General features: G+C 40.8%; 1 protein-coding gene across 9 annotated transcripts in view; it reads right to left on the bottom strand.

Moving 5' to 3' along the window:
- The window catches only part of ITGA6 (integrin subunit alpha 6), a 342334-nt gene that overhangs the window by 2034 nt on the left and 316800 nt on the right, over positions 1–23500 (bottom strand). For 6 of the 9 annotated variants that reach the window (XR_009520154.1, XR_009520153.1, XR_009520152.1 and 3 more), the window contains 14 exons: positions 20165–20325; positions 19864–20007; positions 18350–18465; positions 18046–18235; positions 17875–17958; positions 17699–17778; positions 17470–17547; positions 17280–17382; positions 15713–15886; positions 15433–15531; positions 15222–15332; positions 15026–15124; positions 8502–8627; positions 374–3041 (listed from right to left, as the gene is read on the bottom strand). Coding sequence is in view for 3 of the 9 variants with exons in the window: in XM_060016579.1 (XP_059872562.1) it covers positions 2880–3041; positions 8502–8627; positions 15026–15124; positions 15222–15332; positions 15433–15531; positions 15713–15886; positions 17280–17382; positions 17470–17547; positions 17699–17778; positions 17875–17958; positions 18046–18235; positions 18350–18465; positions 19864–20007; positions 20165–20325 (1727 nt within the window). In the remaining 6 variants the exon portion in view is untranslated. Of the gene's footprint in view, positions 1–47; positions 3042–5222; positions 5353–8501; positions 8628–13565; positions 13620–13795; positions 13833–15025; positions 15125–15221; positions 15333–15432; positions 15532–15712; positions 15887–17279; positions 17383–17469; positions 17548–17698; positions 17779–17874; positions 17959–18045; positions 18236–18349; positions 18466–19863; positions 20008–20164; positions 20326–23500 lie in introns of those variants that run through there. The other 3 variants (XM_060016580.1, XM_060016579.1, XM_060016581.1) reach the window with 3 other exon arrangements.

Consider the following 23500-nt stretch of genomic DNA (forward strand, 5'->3'; position numbering starts at 1 on the left):
TATACATTATTGCAGTGATTTAAACCGGGTACACCCATAGGACTGTGGCTAATCAAGGGTCACAGCCACTGGCCTATCATTAAAAAGTGCCAATCACTCATTTCTTTGGGTGATAACATCTGTCTGATCTTCCAAGAACTAAGAAAGCTAAGACTTAACATGTTACACCAGGTACAATGGAAAACTATTACCTAAGAGCCTGGGCATATAATACATTTTAGATTGGAAATGTATTCAGGCCAGGGCATGCTGTATTGTCTGGGCACTCTATACATACCTTATATTTATTAAATTGTGATAATCCAGCTAGAGAAGTTTCATAAAATTGCTTAAATTTAAACGAAATCCATTGGTGAAGAAAATATTTTCTGACCTGTCAGTTCTGCCAAATCAGTCCTTGGTGACCAGTACGATGAGTCATGTCACAGCTGGCCTGCTCTCACATCCAAAGTGTGTTCTAAGAAGAAAGCAACTTAGCCATAAGAACTTTTCGCTTCATGCCATGGTATCATTGCTAAATGACGCATCATAAGCCTTTGAAGCAAATGAATCAACACATACAGACATCTCCCAATTTATAGGTATCTTGAACAAACCACCTTTAAGATCATTTTCTTTTGAAAATATCCTCAACTGAACAGTAGAGCCAAAAGGGGGGGAAAAACCCCCATCAATCACATTTACATTGCATTTTGGGGGGGGCACTAATATCTTTGGCTGATGTGAGATTATTCTTAGTGTCCCATATAAATAAAAACACGAAAAACTTTACAGTTTAGTTTGATGAAATAAAAAGAAAGGCAATTCACATTATTTATAATTTCACATATACAATGCTGTGTTACTAAGCAATGAACACTTTCATAAAAAAATTTATTTCACACTTTTATACAAATATCCACAGGTATTTTTCTAATCATGAAATAATTTCACAATGCTAGTTAGTATAAAAATGTATCAAATGCAAACAGACCAGTGACTTGACTTGAGATGACATTTTTAACAACTATAAATTTAAACACCACTACATTCTTGCTGCTTTTGTTGTTGAACCACCCTTGTACCCCCCCCCCCCCCACCTTTTAGGACATTCATTTTTATAACAAAGGTCTATAAACACTTTCAAAATATCAGCTTCTGAGCAACCTATACGCCAGTGCACTAGGTTGCAAGTTACCTAAGCAAGAAACTGAGATTTTAAACACTGTTATGACCTGTTTTAGAGAAATCTTTGTAAACAAAATATCACTTATATAACTATTTTTGTTTTGAAAATTCCAAAGTACAACTAGTATCTTAAGGGCATAACATTTCTGAAAAGAAAAAAAAAATTAAAACTACAAAGCAACAATGGCACACGTAGCTGTATTTTGTTCTTTTAAAAGATTCTGAGATGCTGCTTACACTATAGCCAAACAAATTAGCACCTGTTTGCTGTTGCGCCCCATATAACTTAACATTTTGAAGTACAGTGATTTTTTAAAATTTAGTTTTCATATCTATTCAATCTCTACTGAATGTATTATATAATAATATCTTCCTCCTCCCTCCCCTTCATCTTTAAAATTAAACAATTTTAAGTTCTTTTTTAGAGTAGTCAAAGTCTTTTGGGGGATGCAGACAGGAGAGGAAACAAAGCAAAAAACAGAACATCAACTCACTGATTAAATGCTTCCAATAACATTTAAAAATGTCAAAGCCACAATGTTTTGACTTTTGGTATCAAGTATTCAGTAGTCTTACGCTGGATCGGTTTGGGTCTACCCTAGGTACTCACCGCTTCTTTCAAGTCCTGAATATACAGTATTTTCAGCAGTGACTAAACTGCACTAAAGTCCAACAAACAATCCCATCATTTCCAAGAGTTCCTGAAAGTTACAGCATGAAATTCAGAAATATCACACAGAGCTCTAAACTAAAAAATATCTGCTGTCTTTAAGAATTAAACATCTTACAGTTAAATCCTATTTCTTAAATGTTTTGGGTCTGGAGGGAGGGGGTAAGGGCTGCCATGAAGGGAGATGTTTTAATAACTTAAACTTATCTGTAAAGTAAAACAACTCTGATACATTTATAAAGAATTACTGTTTTCTTTAGGCAGTCAATAATTTAGGTCCAACCAACGACCTCTCGTGTTCTAATTCTGATTGCTTAATCCAACCTGAAGGGTAAACTGGAGAATCTTTGGCCTGTTAGTCAATAACAAAATGGTTTGTAAAAAAGAAAAATAAATACCATATACAAATAAGTATAACTAGCATTCAAATCTGTTATGCCTGTGTGTTTTAGTGAAAGGGGAATTAAACCTCTGTGTATTTGGTGTGAGCAGGTATTCACACATCTAGGAAATGGAAAAACATGGCAGGATGGCAGCATCACCTTCTATTGCACACTTAATTTATGGGAGCACTTTAAACTGAACCCAGCTACCCTGACGGCATAGTCTTGTAACACAGGACAGTTGACTTGCAGGTTCTCTGGTCCTGCGAGAAGCACGTTTGCAGAGGTGGTGCCGAGGTCAGGACAGTCACTCTGTTGGTGCAGTGGTTGTGGTGGCTTCTTCCAGCTATACCATCAAGAGGATGTGGCAGGTCCTTCCCCAGCACAGGTAAGTCAGTCACACCAAAAACAAAGGCAACCCGGAACATTAAATTAAGGCAGTTAAAGAAAAATCCATTCCAACAGCCTTCAAATTGGCCGTGTAAAACAGGAGCCTCAGGCTACATAACAGTGTCCACAGTTAAAACTGTAGGCTTGTACTGTGTGTAGTCTGTCTGAAATCTGTTTTCAGGTATTGAACAGGCTTTTCAATCCATCTGAATTTCTGGGTTGGGGAAAACAAAAAGCAGTTTGGGTACTGTGAAGCTTTTTTGGCCCCCCTAGGAGTAGCTTTCATTTTCATTCCACCTTGTGATCCACTGTTTTTTTTCAAGGTTATCATTATACTTTTCATCTTGGATCTCTCGCTCCTCTTTCCGGATCCTTACAGCATGGTATCGGGGAACACTATCGTCGTACCTAGAGCGTTTAAAGAATCCACACTGGAGGCAGGGGAGAAAGACACAGAAACAAATTAAATAATTCCAACAAGAGCAAGTCCACTAGATGGCAATGTCTAAGCTTTCTGTTCACCTATGCCTAACTTTGGACTTGGACAAAGAATAAAACACATGGTTTTCTTTTAAGAAGGAACCAATAGGTCAAAAAGAAATGATAACAGCCGGTGGGGATAAACGGAAGAGAACAGCTGTAAAATTGGAAGAAAAGTCCCTTTTTCCATCTTGTCCTTCCATCTTACAACAATGTTAGTTGCCTCTAACAGTTGAAGAGCTTATGAAACAGTGCTTCCATTTTTTATAATCGCAATACTGTACGTAAAAGATCTAATTTTCAGATTATTAGAACATCATGTTAGTTTCAAGAACACATTTTTTTCCCAAGGCCGTACACCCAAGATTATTTCATGCCCTCTTCCACTAACAAAATGGAAATCAGGTCACAAATATTTTATAAATTACTACTTGAAGTGGGTCAATTTAAGAAATCTCTCCTCCAAGGCTCCAGTACTTATCTCTCAATAGCTAGAAGGTAATTTATACTGCCTGGATTTCCAAACAAAGCTTCCAAACTAAGCTGTTTCATTAACAAGTCATGTAGTAACTGTGTCCTGCAATAAAAGCATTTATGTACTGCAAGGAATTTGAGGAAACTATCACTTGACTGAATTTCAGAGCATCCCCTAATTTCTTTTTTTTTGGCGAAAAGACCACCTTTACATTTAAATTATTAATGAATATATATTTTATTGATCTTTAAAAAATATTCAATCTGATCCAAAGTAGATTTTTATTGAGAACATATCTGGAAATTTAAAAATCAGATTGAATTTTTTAAGTGAATAAAATATATATGTATTTTTTAAAAAGATGTGTTTTTAATTTAAAACTGCAGATAAAAGGTGGATGAGGAAGATACTTAGAATGGTTGGTTAATGTGTTTACTATGTGACATCAACAGGAACAGAACATTTGTTTTGAATGATGTTAAGTTATAAGAATGGCATGGGACAAAATGAAATTATGTACGAAGTTATCACTGAGTCAATGGGAAAAATGGACCAAGAAGTTTTGTTCTAAGGCCTTTTCTATTTTCTGCAAAAAAGCCAAAACAACTATCTGTTGCAGTATGTGGCTCTTCCCCATTTAAACAAAGAAGAAATCAAGGGTGATACAGAAAACTGAAATGGAATTGGGATTCATGGTTGACAGTGCCATGGAAAGGGATTATAGGGGTAATTCTACCCTCTCATGCCCACAGAAATGGAAAAAGGAATCTCTGCCATTCCCATTTCCGTGGATTTACAAATAAGAAAAGCCAAATACAAACTTAAAATCAACTGAGACCCAAGGTTGAAAAAAATCTCTAGGAACAAGGAACAAGGTCAAACTCCATTACAACGTTCTGAAATAAACTGTCCAGAGCATTTTTATATTAGAATTTTGTATATTGAAGGCCATGTGGCAAAGAATCATCTTCTGAAGTTGACCATAATGTCCATCACGCCAATAGTTAGAGTTTGTTGCAATGGTCTTTGACCCATGGTAGATATGCAGGGAAAGGAAGTTGCATGCTTAGCTCGCATAAAACAATTTCTGAGCAACAATAAAAGCATTCCAAGCCTTCCCCCATCACTTCATAGCAAGGAGATCAAAAAGATGACAGTGAGAAAGGCTTCTCTTCAAGAGAAACGCAATGTTTCCAACATGCAATAGGTTAATGAGGCAGTCAACACAAGCTTCTATCTGTGGGAAATTCCAAAATGGACAAGAAATCTGGGATGATTTCTTATACATCTTTGAAATTCCAAGTGAGATGCTACATACTGGATTAACAACACATGGCAAACTGGGCTACTGTGGAGGTCTAAAGCCTCCTTTTTTGTGTACATAGGTTGCCGTTTTCTTCATTGCTGTGGGTAATGTTTAATAACAACAACAACACCACAAAATTACTCACCTGCAATGAAAGATGCTTTGTGCATTTTTTAAAAACTGTAAGCTTTCAAGTGAAATAAATGAAATAAATCCAAGCAAGGCAAGCCAGTGTGGACATTTGGAAACATCTGTTAATGGGACACACACAGCAAGCTGTTGCTTTTAAAGTTAGCCACCACAACCATAGCGGGTCCCACAGCTAGCGATTAAAAAACATTGATCAATTACCAATTACAGAAGTAGATCAATACTACGCATCAGAAGTAAGCCTCTCTTTATCAGACGGCTGAGCATGGATCTCAGCCTTGTGATATGTGGCATCATAATGAGCTTTCTTATTTCTCTTGAAGAAACCACACTATAAGGAAGCAAGGTATTTAGTCAGTGTTAACAGTTTTGTGTATAAAAGCTAAACAAAAGAAAATCTCAGATTTTAACCTGTTTTCTACTTACAGCTTGTTTACAGAGAGACCACTATGCATCAACCAAAAGGGATCAGCCCCTGCGCTGTACTGCATGGTGACAGCAATTAACCCAACTCTATTACCATGGGTCTCTGGTCAAACATTTACATGGATGACATTAGCTGATTGATTTTTCTATTTGTAACCAATCCTAAGGACCAAAATCATCCTAAAATGGAAAATATATACACATCTGATTACAGCTTTGGGTGGTTTCTTCTTGCAGGGAATACGGAGTCTAAAAATAGGCAAAAGATTGACATCTACAGTTTACTGATTCAAAGTGTAAAGAATAAATTCTCTAAGGCTTAGCACAAATCCAAATAAAATAGATTCTGTGAATATTTTTCTGCCCTTCGCAGTGAATTTTATGGAATAAATGTCATTTGCTTGGGGGCCTTGGTGGAGGTAAATCACAAAATAAATTCAAATACACTGTCATGAAACAACGACAGCTGTCATTTTCCCAAATTCTGAACCACCATGTAACACTTAAGTGGTAGGAACCTGTGCTCCTCAGGTTAGGTCACTCTAAATGAGTATAAAGGTATAATTCCACTTTCTACTATAATTTCCTCGTTCAACCGTGGAGAACTTTTTCTACTTACTTTTATCTCGTTCATAAGGCCATGGAACTGCCCTTTGATATATAACTTGATTGAACAATTTCTGACCTCCTGGAAAATTCTGCAGCCTAGCCTGGCAACTCACGAAGTACAAATCTTGATCTGCTTTGTACAATGTGATAGCTACTAACCGCGTGAGGCTATTCAGATTTAAATTAAATTTAAAAGTCAATACCTCCGTTGCACTGGCCATATTCCACGTGCTCAACAGCCACATGTGACCAGTGATTACCATAATGGACAGTGCAGCTTCAGAACATCTCCATTATTACAGAAAGTTTTACTGTGCAGCGTTGATCCAGGCTGTTGATCTAGGCTATTCATCTGGATATTCATTTCTGACATTTATTATACAGTGAGCACACCCAGCCAACTTTCAGTAACACGTGCTAGTAAATATCATGGGAAAAGGAATGAACCACAAACCAAGAGTCCTTGTTATGCCTCTAACTTGGCAACATTCTTAACATCCATGGGCGTGAGCATCTTTGTTTACAAAATGAAGGTGACTGGACCAGGCTGGAGGACTTTTCTCTTATACCCTCAAACAAAACCCTATGCAGAATCCCTATGTTCAAAGCAGATAAAGTCACAACGGCTCTGGCTGAAGTGGGGATACTGCCCCTAGCCCCACCTGCGTAGCTTCGTCTTGGCACCTACGTGGATGTGCAAAACTCAATTTAAAGGCCAGTGAACCAGAGTCCTCTCTGGTCCTCAAAGTCTATTATTTTAGCAAATAAAAGCAAACAGTTCAGTTTCAGAAAGAAAAGCATAAAGTAATAAAAATGATTTTCATGGGGGGGTTGTTGTAGAAGTTGTCTAATTACTTTAGAGTTCACTTGTGAGTCCGGATACTTTAGAACATAAAAAAAAAGGAGAGAGAGATCATCTAGTCCAACCCACTTTCTAAGCAGCTAAGGCAAACCAGTGCCCCAGGGAGGTGAAATGATTTGTCCAAGATTATATAGCTTGGGTTTCTTAACTCTCAACTTACCCTCATTAGAGACTGCCAATAAGATCTGCTTTGAAAAAGATTGTTCCTGTGACCTCTTCTGGAGAGCAGAAGGCCATCCTCAAATATCAAACCTTGCATTCAGTTTTTGATATCAAAATAATTTCCAAAGCATCTCCTATATTGGCTGGCTGTGCTCATCAGACAAACCTACTACCTGAAGTAAACATCAGAGGTAGGACTGGCTAACATCCCATGGGAGGATGGGTCTTGGCATGAGCAGATACCAAGCTTCAATCACACAACTGGAGGACACAGGAAACTTATCTCAGAAAATTATCTTGGCAAGAGGAAGTCACTTGAAAAAATAAAGTGAAAAAGAGATGCCCAATATTTGAAAGTGAGAATCTCCTGAGCCCTGTCCATTATACTCTTGGATCCAAGGAAAAGATAAGGATAGTCTGATCCTAGATATTGTCGGTGGAGTTTCATAATCTGTTAACCTCTCGACCAGACGTGTTTGGAAACCTAGAATTTTTGGCATTTTAGAAAAGTAACACACTGCATACATAATGTCACAGTAATCAAAACATTAGTATTTCTGCAGTGAGACTAATGAGTAAAGGATAAAGACCATAAAGAGCCTCTTTTCACATCATGTCAAGTTGTGCTGCTGAATAAGTCATTACAAACTGAGTTTTTTTTTTTTTTTTTTTACAAGTTGTGATTGTTGACAAAGGTTGATAAAGATCTGTGAACCTCCATTACTCACTGAGAATAATCCAAAATCTATAGGTCATAATCTCTGGCAACAAAAGTATGCAACATCTCATACATTTTTTGTAATGTAGACTATTTACTGGTAGAAAGCAGGCGGAAGATACTACATTATATTTGCAGGACCAAATTCTAATGAAGAACATTATATTAAACACGGATCTTCCTTATGTTTGATATAGGCTATGAAAACTACTCTGGGATTCATTAATTTCATGCTTTCCTATTCCTAATCTAGCTGCAACTGTAACAAGCCCCAACTGCTGCCATGAACATTTCTTTACGAAAGTTGAAATTAACCGGGATACAGATTCTGATTAATGTGATACCCAACAATTTGGCTTAGATTCAGAATTTGATCTTAGATGAAGAAAAGGTCATAGTGGTAAGATTTTTTAAATTGTTATTTGCCAAACGTGCTAAATTATATGTGAAAAACACCAAATTTACACACTTAAGAAGCTCCTTATAATGTACAAATACTATATACCTTTAAATACAAAATGTTAGATAGATATTCAGATGTTCATTGTATAATTCTCAAGTTTGCTGTATATTGGAAAAGTTTCATAGTAAAATGTTGGGAAAAGGCAGCAATGAAAAAAATATACTATCAGTGTTAATTTACTTTTTAAAAAACCTGAAATAAAGTTTGTATCACAAAACTCAAGTGCCAGATATGACTTACCTTCCATAGTAAAAATACTAATAGAGCAAGCATCAAAATCCCAGCAAGAATAGCCACTAGGATGATCCACCAAGGTACTCCTGAATATTGAGCTACAGTCTTTGAGGGAAACACAGTCACACGAACCTATGGGGCATAAAAGAAAGCAATATCATTATAAACTGAGGCGAGAATTAAACCATGAGTTTATATTACTAATTCTGCTTCCAGACACATTTTGGTCAATGTAGCCTATGGACAGGTGAGATGTCTTTTTGATGTGAGATCCTTTCCTTTAGTAACGGAATACTGCTTTAAGAGACGTTTCTTGGAGATCTTTTCCCAGAACCTGGAAAATGCTGGATTGTGGGGTTTTTTTTAAATAAAGTTATTTATTTTTATTTATGTGTTGTGTCTTCGTTGCTACGTGTGGACTTTCTCTAGTTGCATCGAGTGGGGGCTCCTCTTCATTTCGGTGCACGGGCTTCTCATTGTGGTGGCTTCTCTTGTTGTGGAGCACAGGCTCTAGGCATGTGGACTTCAGTAGTTGTGGCTCACGGGCTCGGTACTTGTGGCTCGTGGCTCTAGAGCGCAGGCTCAGTAGTTGTGTGCACGGGCTTAGCTGCTCCGTGGCATGTGGGATCTTCCCGGACCAGGGCTCGAACCCGTGTCCCCTGCATTTGCAGATGGATTCTTAACCACTGCGCCACCAGGGAAGTCCTGGATTGTGTTTTGACAAAGTAATTATTTCTTTGCTAACTTATGTTTTTAAAATTTTTGTAATCAACAAAAGTAGAGAAAATTGTATAATGAACCATCATTTATTCATCACCAAGTTTCAACAATTATCAATAGGGACACAACCCCAATCTTGTTACATCTATATAACCTGGTATCTTTTTGAGAATGGTCACCTCTCTTAATTAAGCATCCAACAATGGCAACAAAAGGGTCTGTTTATGCACAATAAGCCTACATTCCTTCCTCAGATTTTAAAGACGTTATGAAATATAAAAATAGGGATGGAGCTATTAGATGGTATTAGAGGCATTAGATGGATACCATTCTAATTCTTCCTTAGGGTTGAAACCGAGCAGGACCCTACAGGGCGCCCCCAGCTGACAGCTACTTGGAACCACAGGACTGAGACGGTCATCTCCGAACATAGAAGATTACCTCCTCTCCAGCACGTAGCCCCTCTTTTCCCTACATAATCTCTGAGCAAAACCTGGGGAGCTGGTTCTTTGGGATATGAGTCCACCCTCTCCCCAGGATTGCCAGCTTCCTCGACAAAGCTATCTTTTCTTTTACCTAACACTTCTCTCTCACAACTGGATTCTTGAGCGACAAGAAGCCAAACCTGAGTTCAGTAACAGGATAGCAAACTGAAGATCCTCATAAGAATAAAATTTCCTGAAATGGCTTGGTGTCATCTTCTACAAAATGTGTTTAGACAAACTAGACTCTGGCTTCATTCAGAGGCAGCTTAGAGCTTTAAGTGGCAGCTGATGAGAAGCTTAAGTTCTAAACACTTGATAGCTGGCAAATACCAATTAAATAGAAATAGTGTTTATTTAGAAATCTAAAAAGTTGCTTATGGCAATTTGCTACAACTTGGTTACACGGGTTTAGAAATTCAAGTGGAGTTTTGTAACGCCAGGAGACTTTTTGTTCCCAGGAGATGATCTTTCAAAGCACATAAAAGACCTGGTGAAAGCTACAAATATGATTTTGTAAACTATACTGATTAGAGATCTACCAGTTTGAAGTTTCTGATATTTTTGAATTTAGAGAATATAAAGTGAAGGGTAAAGAAAACTTAGAGGGAAAAATTTAATTTCTGAGAAGTGTTTCTATTCACGTATTCTAAATTAATATTGAATTCTGGATGCTGCCTAAAAATGCTTCTGTGTCTACACTGTGATTCAATACTACTATACTAGAACTCTTTCTTTAAAAATCTCTTAAAGTACTTCCCTTCCTACTTATCCTAGAAAACAGCTTCTCAACCTCCTTTGGCTTATGGAATATACTTAAAAGTAAGAAATGCTTTCCTTTAAACATTTAATAGGAAAGAATTCACTTTTAGAGTTTTTAGCATAAACACCTTTCTCAGCTACTATGTTTCCTGTTATGCTCTCAATGAGGTTTCACTCAAGCTCCCAGCCCCAGGGAGGGCCTCATGGCTCACTTCTGTTGCCTCCCATCCCCCAACAGGTGTCCTAGCTTTAAGCTAAAACAACCCTTTCTTGAGATTACTGGTTCAAGCAGAGGGGTACCCACGAAGTGGGGAAGAAAGAATGGTGAGAGACTGGTGAAGAAATAATATAGTTGATGTGACTGCTAAGACAGACTATTCTAAAATAAAAAGATTATTTCAATTAGCCTATGCTTTATCTCATTTAACTTTGCTTCCCTAGTATGTAGCACAGGGAAGCCACACAGTGTGTCCCTGGGGCAAGGTGATGACTTGGAAGGGCCATCCTCATGTTTAAGAATAAGCTCTGATGAAACCTTGAAGTGGAGAGTGGAAACTGGTCCACGGCAAGGGCAAGCAGCCTTATAAGTCACACCGCATACCAGAGCCTTTTAAATGGCTGATCATAGGGGGAAACCATGCCCATAAAAGGCTGCAATCCAACAGCATAAGGGCTGAACAAGGTAGTTTATTTTGCGGGTTGGGGCTGGGGTGGTGTGTGGTTTTAAAAACTAAAACAACTCACTGTGCATCAAAGACTGAGGACTGATACTAGGGGCTGGGCCACACATTTAAAGGCCAGATGTGCTCTGCAAACCCAGTGTGTGCAAGGCCACAGTGCGGTCCAGGAAGGCGAGAGAGGCCAGTCAGCAAGATTTTATTGTTTGTTTCCTTAAATTGTCAACTGTGTGTGTGTGTGTGTGTGTGTGTGTGTGTGTGTGTGTGTGTGTGTGTGTGTGTGTGTATGACAGTCATTCTCCAGCTGGGACTGAGAATGGGGGTTGCGTGGAGCTGGCCTTAGAATCAGGTGAGGGGAGACCAACTGTGAGCTGCGACTCCCAGAGCTCGGGAAGCCTTGTCTCATCTTGTCACAGCAACTGTTACTGATGGACAATGACAGGTTCAGGCCAGCAGAAATTACTCCAACTCCAAAATCAAAAAAAATTTTTTTGGTTTCATTAAAATCTAGGCATTTCCATAGGGATGACCTGTGCATGTGAACCTCATCCATCATGTGTCCGTAAGGGGAAAAAGGGCTTAACTCTGCTGATGCATTAAATTCCATCACCAGTGAGCAGTGCTGAGACCACATTAGCTTGCCCCCAGCCAAACCGTTTCCCTACATCACTCTGTCATGTAATAGCCTACGCTCTTATTGAACATCAGTATAAGAAACCCCCCAATGAAGGGATTTTCCTATCTTTTACAAAACTCTCTATTAAAGACACCATCCCCTTAGTGAGTGTTCTTCATATCAGAAATCCATCTTATAAAAGGATCCATATCTCAAGTCCTTCTCTGAATTTAGAACCAAAAAAAGAAAAGCTCCTCCCCCCGAAAAATGATGTGCCTACTCTCACCTATCACATTCTTTCTCATCTTTGGCAACCAGGAAGCTTAGACACTCTCTTCCTACTTCCTTAGGAATGAAATGGGGGTATATAAGTACAACCCATAGGTAATCTCCTTCCTCCTCGGCTGACTTCAACAGTTCTCTCCCAGTTCGCGATCTCCTAGACCGTGAAATTCTTCACAATTGACACTATCTTGTTCAACTTTGCTTCTCTAGCATTTTTGCAGGGAAGGCACGCAGTGTGTCCATGGCTAACTGGATTGTTAATTGGATCAATTTAATTGATACTAAAGTTTTAGTAACCATCTTAGCTGTTTCAGTTAGGTGACCAGCTCTCTCTGACTTTGTTGTAACAATATCTTGAAAGTGTTTTATTAAGAAATGAACACAAAACTCTTGAAATTAGTTGGGTTATAAGGAAACAAAGGCTTTTTTTTTTCATCTTTTTAAAGCCAGGATTAGAGTAAAAGCAATGGGAAGATGTTTCAATATTAACACCAAAAGACAAGACTAAATTACTCAACCTCCTTTGCTTCTATCTCCAAAGAAAAATGATCTAGACACTGGAAAGGAGAGAGGAACCAAGATATAAACGAAATTGAAACCCTCAGTAAGTGAGGGAATAAAAAATGAAGGCATCCTGACACTTGAATTAAGTTTGAATCTTTAGGCCTCCCAAAACTGCACCTTAAAATCTAAAGAAACGTGTAGATATGATATCTGAGCTACTATTTTATCTCAGAAATCAGTTAATAGAAGAGGTAACAGAAGACTAGAAATTACAAAAAAAGTCTCGGTTTTCAAAAGAAATGGGTTCTAGACATGAGACTAATAACCCGTTTTCAAATCTACCAATTATTAAACAAATCAAGTAGGATTACAGCAAAGATTCCAATTCCCGTTGGTAGGCATGGGCTCTCAAAGCCCGAAGAACATGAAATACCCAAGAGAACCTCATCTGCATTTGTGGCCCAGCCATGAGACTGGGTAAGAGGGGACTTAGTTCCATTATCTTCGAGAAAACAAGAGCACCTGATGAGGGGCTCTGAGCCCGAGGTCTGGTCTTAACTCCACATGCTGGTCCTGTGACCCTGAGGGAGAGACAACCTTCCTTTTTGGACTCAAGTTTTCTCATCTAAACTTGAGATTTGGGGACTTAATGGGGAACAAGTGTCACAGAGCCAAAGAACAGGAGCCCTGAGGTCAGACAGGTACAGATTTCAATCCAGGACCCCAAATGACATCCCGTCTCTGTGCCTGCTTCCTTTTTTGTAAAGTGGGTACAATGTCTACCTTGGCATTCTTCTGCAGTCTAAATGACAGCATATCGGTAAAGCAGCTAGTAGATGGCAGACACTTAATTAACATTTTATTAATGTTAGTTAGTCCCTTCCCCCTAAGGTGTTCTTTCTCTTGGCAGCTCTAAAAACTCAGCGGTTCTCAGGGTTGCTGATTAAAAGTCACAGGAAGTTTCAGCAACTGCCTTCAGTCAGAGAGGGAGTTAAAGGATTCTCAGGGAGGGTGTAGTTTAGTTGACAGTCCTCATGATGCCTTATTAATAAGAGGTAGAAAGCTGGGCTGGAGTAACCTGCAAAGTTAATGTAAGGCCAGGGTGAGGGTACGTCCTGGTGAGCCTGGGGCAGTCCTAGCTTGCACCAGGTGACCCAGCATCCTGCCCAGATAAACATGTCCTGGTTTGGATGATAAATTTTAACAGCTAAGGGCCACTATATCCCAGAAACCAAGGTGATCGGGAAGACTCACTGGATTTTCAGCTGGTGAGAGGACTGAAGCCAGGACACTGTCATAAATACATCAGTAGATCAGCTTCAGGACAGTAATTCACAATCCTTCCTTCTCCATTCATTCTCTTTTGCAAAACATTCCCAACTGTAACCTGCAGGGATTTACTTTGCGAGCTTGATACAAGCCCCTGTGGGTGCCAGACCCCGACAAGGAACCTCTGACTAGTGGTACACAAGCTCCTACTCTTGTTCAATAGTTTTCTTAATTACCTGGAGGAAGACACAGCAGGCACGCCTCTTGGTTTTAAAAAAGATAAAGCTTGCAGGGATAGAAAGTTAACAAAGAGCAAATGACCAAGACTCAAAAGTATGCCGTAAACCCAAACCACGGACCAAAAGTAAATCACATAAAATGCAAGGATACACCTAAAGGCATGCATTTAGATTTTGTAAATTTGCTCAAGGGTGGGATATGGGAAATACCGCTTGACAGCACATTCTGATGAAAACACCTGGAAGTTTCAGCAGAACGCAAACGTAAAAACGGTAGCCACTAGAAATGCAAACCATCCTCAGCAACCGTTTCAAAACCAAATTTCAGGCTGAACTAACAGACGCTTGGGTCTGAGACACCGGGAGGCAGGTTCGGGTAAGCTGAAGGCCTGGGGCCGGCCCAGGAAGGGCAGAGACCCGGAACCAGTTCAGCTGCGCCAGAGCAGGACAGAAAACTAAAGAGCAGGGTGCTTAGCTCTGAAGAGACCTGTCCGAGGAGGCATGACGGTTTCCTTCAATTATTTCAAAGGATAACCAGAGACTGATTTTACAAGATTCAACTCTGGATTCCTATATAGAGATCGTTTCTAGTAACTGCTGCTGGCCACACATGCCACGAGCTACCCCATAATGCAGTGAGGCTACCGTCACTGGGGACACGCTGACAACGGTGACAAGCATCAGGGGCGGTACAAGACGTGGGAGGTGCACCCATTCTCTCCTTGAGCCAAGAGCTCTCAAATCTACCCCACGCACCACAGATCGAGATGACCTGGGAATCACTTCTTTCTGCAATGATTCCGTTGAAACGCTGCTTGGGGTGGGCCACACCTTAAGATACCATCTGCTTTCTCCTTAAAGGGGGTGACAGTGCCGTGAGGGAAATGAGTTGCAGAGCAGCACATCCTCAGGCCACGGGCATGGGGTGGAGGAGAGAGATCTGCTCTGAGCTGAGTGAAGCCCGGGGACCCCTCACCTGAGTGCCCGCATTGGGCAGCTTAATATTCTCGGTGGCAGCAGTTACATCAATGGAAGCCCGCACGAGGATGTCCAGGTAGTTCATCTTGGAGTACTCCTGTCGGAGACAAAGTTAGTGAAAGCATTAGTGAAGAGGGAAATGTCCTGGGAGGTGGCAGACAACTTGAGGGGCACAGCCCGGCGGCGGAGCCCACCTCCAGAAACGTGCTGTTCCAGAGCCTCGAGCGCAGAACCACGGAGGCCTTGCTGTCCAGCCCTCGGATCGGACACTTGATATTCACACAGTTCACGTTCACACTGCAGTTCTGGGGAGAAAAGGAAGAGCAGGGGTTACGGCGCAGGGGTCTGGGGAAGGCCTTCCCGCCACCTCCTGTCAAACATTCACAGCTCTTGAAAAATACTTACGAGGGTCTGGTATTTTCTTTCGGCAAATAAAGAAAGTTTTCTACCATCGTCTGTCTGTCTTTCAGCAATTTCTCGTTTCTTTCTTGAGCTGTGAGCCTCCTGAAAAGAATTACATCCAAAAATAGTTCCACCTAAGGTAATTTTTTGGTACTACTGTACAAACGTCTTGAGCTCTCCCTCCCCAAACAGTGCCAAATTCACATGATTGACAATTAATCTTCACCCTTCTCCCATCACCAAAGGCGCAGAAATAATTTAAGTGTAAAATCCACCAGCCTACCTTTAGTTTCAGGAAGTTTATTTCATTTTGTGGCTGACAAGCTATCTTTTCCAATCCTTTGGATTCTACTTTCACCAAATAAAGCAACCATTTGCCATTACTAATTTCTTTTGGCCACTGGATGTTCAAGGTTGCTGTGCCGAGGTTTTTAAGAGGCTTGCCCAAGTTAATCACCTGTTAGAAAATAATACATTATTATCTCAGTGTAATTCCCTCAACATAAAATTAAGTAAGCAGTTCCTATTGCCAAGAGAAAAAAAGCCAAAGTATCTGGCATAATACTACAATAAAAGCACAGTTTCCAAAAATGGAGTATGGATAGGGCATTCAAAATAGAGACTTGTGCTTAAAGATTCCTGTCAATAAAAACAGAAAGAAAAGAGAGATCAAAGAGAAATAATCGTTCATTCAATCCAGGAACAACTTTTGTTGTAACAGAATCTGCAGTGTAGATACGCCAGGCTCTCAACAGACCCAGGAAAACGTCACATGTGTGTTTGTGCATCGCTCTGTAACCACACTGCCTGGCAGATGACCAAGCCTGTGCGGTGGCAGTGCACCCACCACCTGCTTCTGGGAAGCCCCACCTGCTGCAAAAATGAAGCTGTCCCCGTCCTTACTATGCAGGGGAGGCTTGGGATAACAACTGACAGACCCGGAGTAGGACCCTTCTGGCAGCCAGGAACCCACGAGTGCAAGCTGGGGGCAGGCAGGGAGCAATTCCCTGCAGCAGAAATCGAAAGAATTTCTGTGGAGGACTGCTCCGGAACCCACAGACCTCTCCTTCAGCCACAACTGCCTAGGTGCCATGACCACCACCCACTACCTGTCCCATCCATGTCTGCAGAGCTAAGAGGTGCTTTCAGAGGAGAATTCTGCCTCTTCACCTTGTTGCAGTCCCTGGTGGGCCCATTCTTGCTACTTCAGACTTTCACACCTCAACAACGGTCACTGTGTTTTCAAGAGCATGACTGGAGACACACAGACCTCAACGTGCCTACGACTTAGGAGCCACCTCTGTACCATGAGAATACGTTCATTCAACGGGACCAAGAGCCACTGGGATCGCCTACTTTGAAATGGGTCAGAGCAACCACTAGTCTTCCTTACTGGCATATGCCAAACCCACATTCACCATCACAAAACTGGGCTCGGGAAAGGTCGTGAACATTAACCACAAGCAACAAGACAGAGGACCTTATAATAGAGAAAGAAAGAAATCATAACACATTCTAAAGCCAGATAGAAATTACTTTGAGATTTTTGTTTTACAGACAGACTCTGGAGGGGGAAAAATCGATTCTTCCTTTCTCTCTACACCAAACTCCAACTCTCTAGGACCAAACTGAACTGGATTCTGAACAGAATCTTATGTTGAATGACAGTTGTGGTTCTCCATTCTGGAAAATATGACTTCTACACTAAGCCAGTATGCTGTTGAAAAGCTGGCAAACTCACTTTATCATGTGTATTTATTGTTATTTATTAAAATTACATATTCAAGACCATATACAGCACATGTTAGCTTTCAGTACACAGAACAGAAGGGCCAACTGCGGCCACTTACCCTGAACTCATACTCAATTAAACTTCCCACTTCCTCTTCAGATTTCATAGCTTGCTCACCAATGACTGTACCTCCAAAATACACCTGGGAAGGTTTAGCAACTCTGTTAAATTAAAAAACACCAGTTTTAGTGAGGATCGTAAACGGTCCTTTCAAACACTGATTTGTTGTGCTAAACACAAACACTTACCCGGAGACCGATAAAAGCAGTTCAATAACCACTCTTGCTGTAGCTGTAATTGAAGCCAAATTATCCTGATTGCTTGTTCTGAAAATGAAAAGGAAACAATAGGGTTTTATTTTAACAGTCAGTTTTCTCATTAAATTACACTTCTTTTATGCTTTAGATAAAGGCCAATTCATTGACTGGCTGTGTTTTCATGAAACAATTCTGAATGGAAGGTTGAAAGAACTCTTACGTTTCCAACTTCAGATTAATATCCAGATCTGTGGTGTCAAAGGTGATCTCGGTTGTACTTAAAATTAAATAAAAAGTAACCTAAAAAACAGAAATAGCTGTTAACACAGACTGAGCATATCGACACTGTAGTGTTATTTGAAACATTAAAATACAGTATGTAAAGGCATCACCCACACTGGAATTTCTTTTAAAAGGATTCCCAAGCTCGCAGTCTGCTTGTGAGCCGTTCTGGTTTGCAACACAACTCAACTGTTTCTCCTGTAACAGAAGAACATACCAGATCACAACACATTCACCGGCCACACAATGTTTTTTCCGTCCAACATGGTCTCCAGAAATACTTACAGGGAAAGCCCTCAGTTCTCTATATGCAGAATAAGTCAAAGTGTCCGGAAAAGTGGCGACGAGTTTAGCTTCATGAGCGTCATCACCATCTTTGGTGGGATTCTTTGGGTTGGAAGGGCTGTTTGTCACTGTTATTTCTAAAGCAATGTCCTTCTGATCTTTTAGAACTAGTTCTGGTACACCTTTTTGACTATTGAAAACAAAAGGAAAATGACAAAGCTCTCAACACATTTTCAATAACCCTTCACAAAAAGTCACTGCAAAGCCAGAGTCATTTTTGCTAGTGCTACGGAGCAATTCTTACATTGGTAAATAAGAAAATTTGTCTTGATTTCCTTCTCGGGTACAAAATTTATATTCTAGCTTAAGGTTGCTGTTACATACGTTGTCGTCTCCACATCCCTCTTTTAAGAAGTGCACCTGTAGGAAAACAAAATCGTTGTAATTTACATCACTTAGGACTCTAAATAGGTGACTGTTTCCATACAGTTCATTTCCCTGTGTGACAATTACGACAGCAGAATCCAAGCTACAAACATGCTTTGCATCAAACGCCCACTCTGTCCTTTAATGAAACTGTGTTTTCAGAACACTCTGGCCAGGGCACTGAGGTGCTGTAGGAGAGTAAAGAGTAAACCTGGCTCTGCTGCTCACTCAGTTGTATGGCTTTGGGCGAGTCACTTAACCTTTCAGAGTCTAAGTTTCATCACAGGTGACACGGGATACCACCTCCCTACTATACAGGGTTACTGTAAGAATTACCAATAATAATGACAGTGCTACCTAACACATGATTACATATTTTAACTCATGTAATCCTCACAAGGGACCTATGAGGCATATACTATTCAGAGCCCCATTGCACAGATGGGGAAACAGAGTTCAAGGTCAGGAAAGCAAAGGGCAGAGTATCTTGCACTGTGCTAAGGGGTGCTCAATAATCACACTGATAAATAATGAGGAAAACGGTCTCCTTGCTTGTCACGTTTAACGTGACTATGGAGCTGGCAATATACACAAGAAACATTAATGTGACTATGACATTGAGATATATTGAAAAGTATACAAGGAACTATGCTTGATGACAATCAACTACAATGTGCAGATTTAGGCATCAGCCCCCAAGCCTAACTCACTCGTGAAAACCTTCGTCCGTGAGCCATTAGAACCAGGTGCCTCAGAGTGGACACTCCAGTATGAACTAGATTTTGACAACAAGTACAAAACGCCAAATCAAGATGTCACCACTCCCCAGCCTAATCTGGCATCTCAGCCATCCTAAACCCTAGCAAACAGACCGCACCTCATACGTGGTATACAGCAAGCCATCCGATCTAAATTTTTCTTCCTAAGATTACAGAGGCTACATTAGGCACTAAATGACTATCTCACTGTTAATACATTTTTGCCTTGCTGAATTTTGATACTCCTTGATTTTCACGTTCAGACTAACAACAGTTTCTTTTCTACATTTTAATGCTCTCAGTGATCAAATACAATGCATTTTTCTTCCTCCATACAGCTACAGGAGAAACTTGATGTGAGAATAGTAAGTTCTGTCAATTATAGCCTCAGTAAGTTGCAGTGGCCAAAAATTATTAAGAAAAATACTCTCTGGCTCCAATTGTACCCTGTATGTTCACTGCTAATTTGGGAAACATTTTCTGCAACAAACCTTGCATATGTTAAAAAGCTTATTTACTGCCAAGGAATGGCCTTTAGAGCAAATCAATCACTGGTTCTATTGCCTTCAGAGATGTCTGATTTAGCACAATAACAGGGCAAACAATTGGCAAAATGAAAGTCAGAAAGACTTACATCTGTGTGAACAGACTTGGGTTCGTTTGCATTCAGAATTGGAAGAACTTCTGGAAGTGAATTCACTCGCCTCCGAGTGCTCGGCTCTTGGATCTCTACTGAAGCTGTTATGGGGATGGGACGCAGTTTATCTCTGATATTTTCCTGGAAAGTATGCAGAGGTACAGTTAAGCATGCTATACTTGCTACTGGGGAACTCCGAAACAATGCTTTCCTTTGTACTGGAAAATGGGTGGCTGGTATAAATGTCAGAAATCTCCACGTCACCCTTTAAAAGAACTGATCTGTTTGCAGCCCTCACCTGGAGCCACAGGGTTTCCTCGATGCACACCTTCTGCTTCTGCCGGCTCAGAGTGAGCGCCTGCGTATACTTGGGCTCAGAACCTTGGTTTCGAAACTGAACTCTTGATGACAGCCCAGATTTTCTTCTTTCCTTCTCAGCCTCCAGTGTGCCCGCAATGGCTAGGTGTAATCAACAACATCATGGCAACTCAGAAGTGCATTCGTACACAAGGCAGCTGTAAGTATGGTGAGTCCCTTTTTGATATATTTTAATCCCTCCTAGAACACTTGTTCCCACTGCCATTGTTTTCCTTCATATTCCCTGGTAATGTACATTCTGACTGAATTATGATGTTTCAAATCAAGCTGTTCTCTCCTACCCATTGCTGTGAATAATGTTTTAAAGCTACAGTTCCATTGGGCCACCTGGGGGAGCTCGAGAGTAAGTCAAAACCTCAGAGCAGCATCTAAGAATCAGTGTCTGACTGTGTTTCTAGAACTCAAGAGTACCTCAGACAACAGGAGGGCAGCCAACACTCCCTAAGCGCCTAAACTGACTCCCCCTTCAACAGTCCGATGCTTAAATTCAAAAATGTTCTCTAGATCAACAGCAGGGGCTTCTCCTGAGTTGTGGCAGGAATGCAGAACCTTGGGCCCCAGCCAGACCTACTTAACCCGAATCTGCATTTTAACAAGATCATCAGGTGGTTCTTACACACATTCAAGTTTAAGAAGCTTTGATAAAGGAGAGTTGTCTAAAAGAGGAACAATATATATGTTAGAGATGGAGATGTCTTTTGACAACAGGATGAGACTTTTCACTTAAAAAAGAAAAAGAATTAAAAGGTAAAAATATACTTCCTTTCAGGGACTAGAGGGCCCGTTTGTTAGCTAATAAAGCTCCGACAACCAAAGTTTCCACTTCCAAAGCCCCAGAAGGTACATCCTGCTTGCGATTACCGACACTAACAGAGCCTGCAGACAAGCTAGGGTTCGGATGATCAAAATCTCACTTCTTGACTTCAGAATGCATTCGTTGCCAGTTCGCTATATGTAACTGCTAACTCAACTGTGTTTCTTTATGGGCCAACACTTAAATGACTTACATTTATTAATCACTCACTAACCATCAGAAGAGGAAGTGAACCAGTGTGTACAGGGCCAGGGCAGGTAGCTTCAAGGAAAAAAAATCTGCTCCAGAAAATGAGTAACCCATGTTCTAATATTCACATTAGAGTTTGGAAGAGACCTTTTTAAGAGCATCTATTTTAATTCCCTCTTCTTCCACATGAAGAACTGGAGGCCCACAGAGCTAGGTGGCTGGCCCAGGGACCTGCAGTGAGGGATGGAGGCAAATCCTACAGTCTCTGTCACAAACACAAAAGACGACTGCCTTACAAAGCCTCTTAGACATGCAGGTCCCCACTTCCCCTAGGCCTCTGCGCAAGTCACTCTCCCCTTCTGCCGGCTGGACCACCCCCTACTTTTTGACTCCCCGTCACTGGCTGACTAACCCTACTCCTCCTTCAGATCTCAGCGTGGACATCGCTTCCTCTAGGAAGCCTCTCCTCGCCCCTCCTGGGGGTCCGACAGTATTCCTCCCATAACCACACTTAGCCGGCTGACCTGTGACTGCCTGACCAATCTTCCCAGGCAAAGCCGTGCCAGGGACCACCTCGGTCGGTTCACCACTGTACTCCCCGGCAACAGCAGAACACCTGACATAAATATAAGTGGTAGAATAGATGAACAGAAGCATACACGCCAACATACGGCCAATGCACATTTGCGCGCACACGATGTGACGTCATCCTTATGCTCAAACAATAGCTGTTCCAATGTGGAAGGCCAAAATTTAGAAATGACAGTTTCAATAGTAATTTCTGTGTCCATCTAAAGAATTCCTAAATGTCACGGCTGCCAAATGGAACGGGCCTCCATTTTAGGCCCTCTGTGAACCTTGACATCATCCATTTATCAGTGACCTGCTAACTTCACAATGAACCAGACGAAGGCTCACGTGCTGAGTGCGCCTCACAGCAAAAGCAGGGGAGGGTGTGGGTGCATTAAAACCGTTTATCTACCAAACCCACTCTAACCTTTTCTGACCCTCCAGACAGTTCACATCATCTTAAAATCCTTGCCGGCCACCTTTGCTGACCTTTTGAGGGGCAAGCCAAGTAGAATAGTCATTAAGGCTCAATTATAAATATCTGTACGTATGGAACACCACATCTGAGGACTGCCGAGTTAAAACAGCCTAGTCAGACAATAAGCTCACACTCTCTGACACTGGGAACACAGATTTTAGAGGTATTAACTTCTGCAGCTTTGTGCAAGTTCTGCTTTATTTGATTCAGAATTTCCCAATACCGTGGAAGCAAAGGCAATGAAAACTGGTTTTCTCTCAATGTCTTCAGAAAGAAAAGTTCTATCTACAGTAGGCCATCCATAAACACTTGGTTAATGGAGTAGTTACAGAATATAAAATTAATTTACATGGCATCAAGTGCAGCATTAAAGCTAGAAGGAAGTGTGTAATTTATTTTGTAGAAATGATTGATCTGGGGGAAGACACGGAGTGTTCCGGTGAGATTTCACATCTACAGGCAAACAGAGTGGTTTGAGAACATGACCAATAGAATAAAAAACGTGTCTCCGTTTCCTCTCCTTGCCCAGTCAAAGAATCACTGTTTCTCCTGGTCTCTCTAGGCTACTTCCAAACACAATGGTACAAGGCCCGTCACCCAAGCCAGCAAGTGTAAGGCACTGTATTTGGGTAAAAACAACACAAACTACACTGAGAGGATGACAGATTGTGAGAAATCATAAAATATGTCGTCACTGAAAGCCACACAAAAAACGATTCTCTGTACTCAATAAAATGCCGGCTACATCAAAAGTAAAGTGAAAGGCCACAGCTCCTCCGGTGTAGAAAGTCCTAATACACCCACACCGTGCACACTCCATGCAAGGTCCACAGATCCTGTGGGGAGACCGTACAGCAAGAGGTGGCCCAGAAGAAGGGGCCTAAAAAGGTCAAAGAGATGAAGAAACCACCTGAGGACAGTTTAAAATCCGGTAAGATGAAGGCCAAGTGGGCCTATGACAGCATGGATTGGGTGAAGGCCGACTTAGCTGTCAAATTCTGGGGTGTTATAAAGGGACATTTTTTAATGAAGAAAAGAAAGTAATACTTTAGGTAACACGGACAAACCCTAAGAGAACTCACTCCATCTCAAGGTAGAGTAAAAACTGAAAGCCATGAGAATAGACCACCCTGTCCTGCATTTTTTTTTTTTAAACTGATAGGAAAATAAAAACTCAAACGTTAAGGGACTTGCTCTGTGTTGAA

This window comes from Delphinus delphis, chromosome 7 (assembly GCF_949987515.2).
Source record: "Delphinus delphis chromosome 7, mDelDel1.2, whole genome shotgun sequence".
Taxonomy (NCBI): domain Eukaryota; kingdom Metazoa; phylum Chordata; class Mammalia; order Artiodactyla; family Delphinidae; genus Delphinus; species Delphinus delphis.